This window comes from Grammomys surdaster, unplaced genomic scaffold (genome assembly GCF_004785775.1).
Source record: "Grammomys surdaster isolate TR1022 unplaced genomic scaffold, NIH_TR_1.0 264, whole genome shotgun sequence".
Classification (NCBI taxonomy): Eukaryota; Metazoa; Chordata; class Mammalia; order Rodentia; family Muridae; genus Grammomys; species Grammomys surdaster.
In genome coordinates, this window is record NW_021604705.1 from 2,713,551 (window position 1) to 2,720,792 (window position 7,242).

Sequence of the window (7,242 nt, forward strand, 5' to 3'; positions counted from 1 at the left end):
GGGGGGGGGAATCAAGTATAAACATTTAGCTCTTTTTTGCCTTCTCAAATATTCTTTCACAGGCAGGAGGAAGCAATGTAAGAAAGTATACTAAGAAAAGTACATTGGGGAGATGTGAAGAGAACTGTCAGAACGTTGGCAGAGGAGATGCTCTGCACAGCACTGGGTAGCAAGTGCAAACAAGTCTATCCTCCTAAGAAAAGAGGGAAGAAGGGGAGGAGAAGGGGCAGAGAGGAGGGGAAGGGGAAGAGAGCTCCACAAAGCAAGTTTTTAAGAGGAAGGACAACTGATTCAGTATTTTATGTTTAACTGTATGTATCCAAGAATACTCAACCAGTCAAGTGTTTAGGAACAAATTATAAATACAAAGAAAAAAATTAAGCAATGAAAAAGAAGGAGGAAATGCAGCAAATATATACCAAAGTGAAATGACACGCTCATTTATGAACAACTATATGGCTTGAAACCAGCAGTTCTCAACCTGTAAGTTGCAACCCTTAGGGGGTCGAATGGCCAGCCCTTTTCCAGAGGTCGCCTAAGACCATTGAAAAACACAGATATTTACATTATGATCCAAAACAGTGCAAATTTACAGTTGTGAAGTAAGAACAAAAAGAATTTTATGGCTGTGGGTCATCACATGAGGAACATAGCATCAGGACTGTAGCATCAGGAAGGGGGAGGACCACTGCTCTAGACCCTGAATGGCCCGGTGAACTAACTAAGATAAAGATTTATTAAAGTCAGGCAGCTGCTGATTTAAAGTGGTGATTTTATACATAGATAATGAGAATGTGAGGGAAATTTGGATATAACGGATTGTACATATTCTCGGGACAGATGTTAGAGAACAAACTTCAAAACTATTTCAAAATCTTTGCCCTATGTGGGGCTTGTACAAGGAGATGGAGACACAGGACTTACATTTACACTGCAGGCCTACTAATACTATCTGAAAACAACTTTTAAAAAGCTTTGCATGTTTTAAGGATGAGCCTAGAGGCCTCAGCAATGAGACCCTGATCAACATTACTCCTATGTTACTAACAATATTAATCTAGACTAGAAGATTATGAACGTACCTGATTCAAGGTATTTTTTTAATGAATCCTCAAGTGAAGGAACAGGCAATGATGGAAGAGAGTCCTGGTACTGAAATGTTCGTTCTTCAATTGATTTAGCCAATTGATTTTCCATGGTATAGACACAATAAGAAAACTAAAAAGAAGAAGAAGAAAAAGGAAAAGGGAGACATCAGTCACAACTTGAAATCCATTAACTATTTGTACACTTGTCAGATAAGGAAAATCAACTTTAATATTAAGAATGTGAACTTAGCATACCAGGAACAAAGTGTCATCAGAAAGACCAGTGGCTGTGACCACCAGACACCAGGTAGTATGGTGTTACAGAAAACACGCTTACTCTTAACTTTCACACTGTCCTCTAGAGGTAACATTTTCTGCCACTTCACATATGAAAACAAGCATCTCGGGTTTAGTCATATTTAAGAGGTCATACTTGGTACCAAATGCAGATGTGTTAGGTTATAATCTCCCCGCTGATGAGGCGATATTACAGGGCATTAGGGAACCTGCAGAGAGTCTTGCTGAGTGGGTAGGGTTAGACGTATAGAACAAGACTATGGTCTGAGAAACTCTGAAAAGCATATGCAGAGGTGTGGAACAATGGGCCACTGGATTTCATGTGACAGGCTGATGTCACTTAACATTGTGCTGATGGCATGGACCCTAATCACACTGGCTTTGAGTATCATAAACCAAACTTGAATATTTTCTACATTTGTGGCAATTTTCATCAAAATAAAACTAAGAACATATATGAATAGGCTATATTGGTATTGAATAAAAAATAAGATTTCTGAAAGAATCATTTATAAATTCCATATAAAGCCAGTAACTAAGAATTGATACTGAAAGAAAACTTCCTGTCCTTTCATATCCTATGTTAAAATAGCAAAATTAAATAAAATATACTATTCATATGTTATAAAAGTTAACAATATCAAAAACAAATGTATGGAAAATTATTTTTGACTAATACCTTTTTCTCCTATTCTTAACCAAATCTAGAATTTTTGCTGCATATATAGTGACCTGTCTATATTTCTCCTGTCCTCTGCATGTGCCACCTCCTGATCGTAGTCCTCAGATGCATGATGTATCCTCACTCTTTATCTCCTTCTCAGTGCTCACCCAGCTGGCTGCCAACCACAACAAGCACCTTGGACCCATTTACAGAAGCCATTTCTGGCCCTACTTCTAGATGAGAAAGGAAAGGAAAAGAGAGAGAGAGGACAAGGCCCAGTGCTGGGCACGGTGGCACGTACCTAGCTGCAGTAGTGACAGGACTGCGTCAGCTCAGGGGTTTAAGAGCAGACTGGGTAGATAATAGAGACTAGAGTCTAACAACAAGGCCCTCTTGTGTTCTAATACCATTGTATTGCTGGCTTTGTTACACAGGTCAGACTATTCCAGTAATATAATCAAGATACTGCATAAAACCTTTATAACAGTTCCTCTTACATCCCATTTGAATATTGATTAAACCATTTCAGACCTAACAGAAATGTAGTTCTTGGTCCCAAATATAGACTCTACCATTATTTTCTCCTAGGCAAGTGACTAAAAAAGACAGGATCATTTATTTGAGCCATAGCACACATGGGAAAGTCAAAGGCCAGCTCGCCAGAGTTCATTCTCTTTTTTCCACTGCATGGGTTCTGGGGACCACACTTGAGTCATTTGGCTTGCCTGCAGGTGCCAATATCCAATGAGACATCTCACCGAGCTTTGAAATTTGTCTCTTTTTTTGAGACAGAATATCACTATATACCCCAGGCAGGCCTGGAACTAACTACTGTAAACCAGGCTTGCCTGAAGTCACATGGATCTGCCTGCCTCTGACTCCCTGGTGCTGGGGATAAAGTTATATGCCACCATCACCCACCCATCTCTAGGCAAGTAACTGTAATTGAATCTCTTTATCTTTGAATGTATAACCATACGATTAGTCATCAGACTTTTTTTTAATGCCATAAAAAGCATACCATAAAAACAACTCATCCTGAAACAACTATATTATGGACTACAATGAGCAGAATTGTTATGATGACCTAAACTCCTACCTACCCTTCTTAGTCCCCAGAACTTGTCATTACGATAGAACATCATTACATCTATGATTACAAATGAGTTTCATCTACAAAAAAAAAAAAAAAAAAGCTTAAAATAGAGAGGACCTGACCTAATCATTTGAGTCCTTGAGGCAGGTATGCTGCCACACCTGTGTCTATATCCATGTCCTTAATGAACTCAGAAACAAACAGGACTGACAGGAAATGGGAACCTTAATCCTAATGCAAATGTCCAAGAGTTAAATTCTGCCAACTTGAATGAATCTGAAAAAGGATTCTCCCCCTAAAAACTTCAGAAAGTTACTCGTAACAGAAATCCTCATCTCTCCTTTTGCGCTTTCACGCAGGGTAAGCAGCCAAGCTCTTTCAGACTTCAGATCTACAGAAACTCAAAGTCTGTGCTCCTTTAACCGCCAAACTCGTCACTGTCTGCTCTAACAGCAATAGGAAACTAATGCAAGCATGCCAGGCAAGCTATTCTCATTACACTTCCTTGTCACTTAATAGACCCCACAAAGCAGACAACAAGAGTACTAATTCTATGCCTGCTGTAGTGCTTAGCCCCTGCAAGGTTAAGCAGATTACAGATTCTTTAAGAGTTGTCTTAAGTTTCCAACCATATAAACTAAGTTAAATGATTCCAATAACGTTAAGAAAACAACGACAACGGGTTTTCTGAAAGCAAGGTGACGGTGAACGCGAGAGAGGTGGAAAAAGATAACCAGGAAGTAAACAAATAGAGTCACATACCAGTAAACCAAGATGAAGTGCTCAGGACTTCCAGGAGCCTGCTTGAACAATTCTGATTGGAAACCACAGGGAACCTGAACTGGCCAAGCCTGGTGACTGTGGGAAGGAAGAAATGGGCTCAGTAAAGATCAGGAAAGGAGAAAAGGGTAGTGAAGAAGCTGGAAACACACAGAGAACGGACATCTGCTAGACCTCAAGTTTAAATCACTATAGAGCTAGCTATGTACCAGGCAGACGATTAGATGGACCTAAGGGGCACAGGAAACCTTCCGGTGCCCGCAGAGCGGCTGCAGCAGAAAGCAATAAAGTTCAGAAACTCCTCCCACCAAAACAAGGGCAGCTTCTCACCGAGGATGAGGACAAGGGGAGAAAAACCAAAAAGCATGCACACGCAAAACCAACCAATCGGTCAAGCACCCCGACACTCTAGCAAGGCCGGCGCAAATGGGGGGCGCCCCAAACCAGAAGGGCAAGATGCTTGGGGGACACCACGCCCGCGCCAGACCGGGCGCCTCGGCACACAGCCCGACTACACTCTGCTCGGCTCTGCGTTACTGCAATACCCCTCGACCCCTCGCCGTGTGGGAGCAGCCGGCCCCAGAATCCTCACCTCCCGCACCCGCTTTGCCCTCTGCGTCCAGCCACCAGCCCTGTCGGCCTTCCAGCCCTGGGTTGCCCAGAAGCCGGACTAGGACGGAAAGCCGCGAGGGTCCCGCCCTGTGCGCGTCGGGGAACGGGATTGGACGGAAAGCCGAGAGGGTCCCACCCCGCGCTGGAAGGGGTGGGCTGTCGAGGCTTACTGGTCCCGCCCCCGCCGCCTTCCCGGGCTCCGGTTGCGTCCCTGGCTGCCGACCCCCGGAACACGAACCGAAAATCGGATTAGCGCTCTGCAGACCCCGCTACAGCAGCTTCCGTCCTGATGCTGCGGGAGATTGGCCTCAGTCCAGAGATGTAGGCGGCTCTGCCCACGCTCGGTCACAGCCCTATGGTCGGGTGAGGAGGCCCGCGGCTCAGCCTGCTTTTCACCAAACTCTTACGGGCTTGCCTCTGTGTTCTTTCTTCCCAGCCGTTCCCCCTTGCGAGTGAGAGCCTCCTTTGCATGGCCCAAGCAAGAATTATACTAGAACTATACTAGAGTTGTCCTGAGACATTTTATTTTGTCTACCCCGTGTGCTGGCAAGAAAACAGCAGGCGAATGGATCCGGTTTGGTCTCGTCCCCTATTTGAGACTAACAATTGGCCAGCTCCCAGCCCTCTGGAGTCTCTAGGAAAGTTCAAGCTTCAAACTTTGGTCTTGCCTGAATTTTTTTTATCAGTCCAAGAAATAGCATTTTTAATCCATGAAGCTAGCACGTTCTAGAGGAAGACTATGAGGTCAATTTGGTTTCACGGGTCAACGCATTTACCTCCTGAAATAAATTGTTACAATTTTAAGCTTATATACAATTTATTTGTACTTCTGTTTGATTTTTGTGGAAGGAAAAATATTTTACGTGCTCATGCATAGTTATTTAACACACTTTAAAGACTTCATTTCAAATTAGTATATTAAAAGCTGGAGTCTTTCCGAAATCCTTTTGATAGTAAAGTCTGCCCTGAACTGAGTTGAGGCTGTGTCACTGAAGGACTTGGTGTGAATAATCTTGAGTTTCCTGCAGAATTACTAATGTGTTTCATGACTGTACAGCTTGCTGGAGGTGTTCCATAATCAAGCTGAATCTCCCTAAGCTTTTCAAGGTGACTGTGCTAAAAAAACAAACAAACAAAACAAAACAAAACAAAAAAACAAACAAAAACCTTTTCCCCCCTCTTAGTATGTAAGTGTTCCATTCTGGATAACAGTATATTAGGCTTGCAAGAAAGAATTCTTAGACTGACTGGATTTCTTAGAAACCTTCATTGTCTTTCCTTTTTAGTAAAAAAAATATTTGGCACCTCTTTAAAAGTTTATGCAAGTTGAATGTTTGCTGGTGGCAAAGAATTTAGGATCACTCACCTTCACTGTTTTGGTGAGTTTGGTAATGGGATCAACCCAGGGCTTTATACAGGGTCTCTACTGCTGAGCTACATCCCAGAGCTGCTGCACGCTTCTCTTCTTCCTGGTTCGTTAGGCAGAAACGGTGTATCTATGAAGACTGTAGCTTCTCAGAAAGAGAAAACTGTGAGACTGAAGAAAATGAGTGGAACATGGAGTATGTGAGAAAAATGACCATCTGTGTAAACACATAAATAAGCAGAGTCCTCAAAATGTTTCCTACCAAATGTATAATAAATATTTTAATGTCAAATTTCAAATTGTGTAGCACTCAGATTAAATTTGAACAAGCTTGTATTTATCTTGTATTGATCTTGGTGGCTGAGGAAGATGTTCCAAGCTCTTGAAGTAGGTCAAGTCTTAAAATTGACTATTAGTCGTGATTATAGCTATATACATATAAACATATATGTATATGATCTATAAAAATCATTCATTTATAGTACTGCGTGTGAAGGGATCCATACGGACTCAGGACCCCAGGACAAAGGACTGCCTCTGGATAGAGAGGAGACAGATGTGGCACAAAGGCAAATGATGTTTATAAAGGTAAAGGGGAAACCCCGAGCTAGGATGAGGTGTTTACTTTTAATTACGTATGTTAGGTGAGTCAAAGGGGGGCGGGCGGTGATTGCTGGACTGCAATATTTTGGTACCTAGACCTTGGTAGTCAGCCTCAGGAGGAGCAAATGACCAAATAAGGGAATAGACCTTGTTGGCTAGCTTTGGGAATGTGATCTAATGGTGTTTTAGCAAGATGATGGGAATCTGGGAGAAGGGCAAGGCCTGCCAGAGCCATATTTGACATGCTCGGGCTGGCTAGAGTCCCTTCAGTTGTCACTCTTTCTCCATATACCACAAAATTAAAGACCTTTACAAACAAGTCTGGATATAGTTAACCACAAAAATTATAAGAACATTCTAAGTTCTAATATCTTTCTTCAAAGCTAGCTTACTAATAAGGCTTGTGAATTTAATAAGTAATGGAGTGTAGTATATAGCCTTAATCTATGGGCTAGATCTCTAACCTAAATTTATCCAAAATGAGCATATTGAAGAAATATATTTTCCCATTTTTAATGAGGGGATAGTATGGGCATTGTTATTTTGGGGAACAGCCAACAGCAAACTAGAGTATGCTAGATACAAACAGATGATATTAAAAATTAACTATGCTCACTGGGCCCTCGGAAAAATGATCCTCCCTCCCAAGGGCACATGCATACTGTCTCATACAGATGAGCTCACATCAGGACTGGTAATAGATTTTGATTGCCATTGTATATAAAAGTCTGTCTCC

The 7,242-nt window shown here is 42.0% G+C and overlaps 1 protein-coding gene across 1 annotated transcript in view; it reads right to left on the minus strand.

Moving 5' to 3' along the window:
- Crot (carnitine O-octanoyltransferase) overlaps window positions 1–4,613 on the minus strand; it is a 29,899-nt gene extending 25,286 nt beyond the window's left edge. The window contains exons 1-3 of the mRNA XM_028776043.1: window positions 4,518–4,613; window positions 3,908–4,003; window positions 1,083–1,218 (exon numbers count right to left, since the gene is read on the minus strand). Of these exons, the coding sequence (XP_028631876.1) occupies window positions 1,083–1,197 (115 nt within the window). The 5' untranslated portion in view covers window positions 1,198–1,218; window positions 3,908–4,003; window positions 4,518–4,613. The remainder of the gene's footprint in view (window positions 1–1,082; window positions 1,219–3,907; window positions 4,004–4,517) is intronic.
- Between the last annotated feature and the right edge of the window lie 2,629 nt (window positions 4,614–7,242).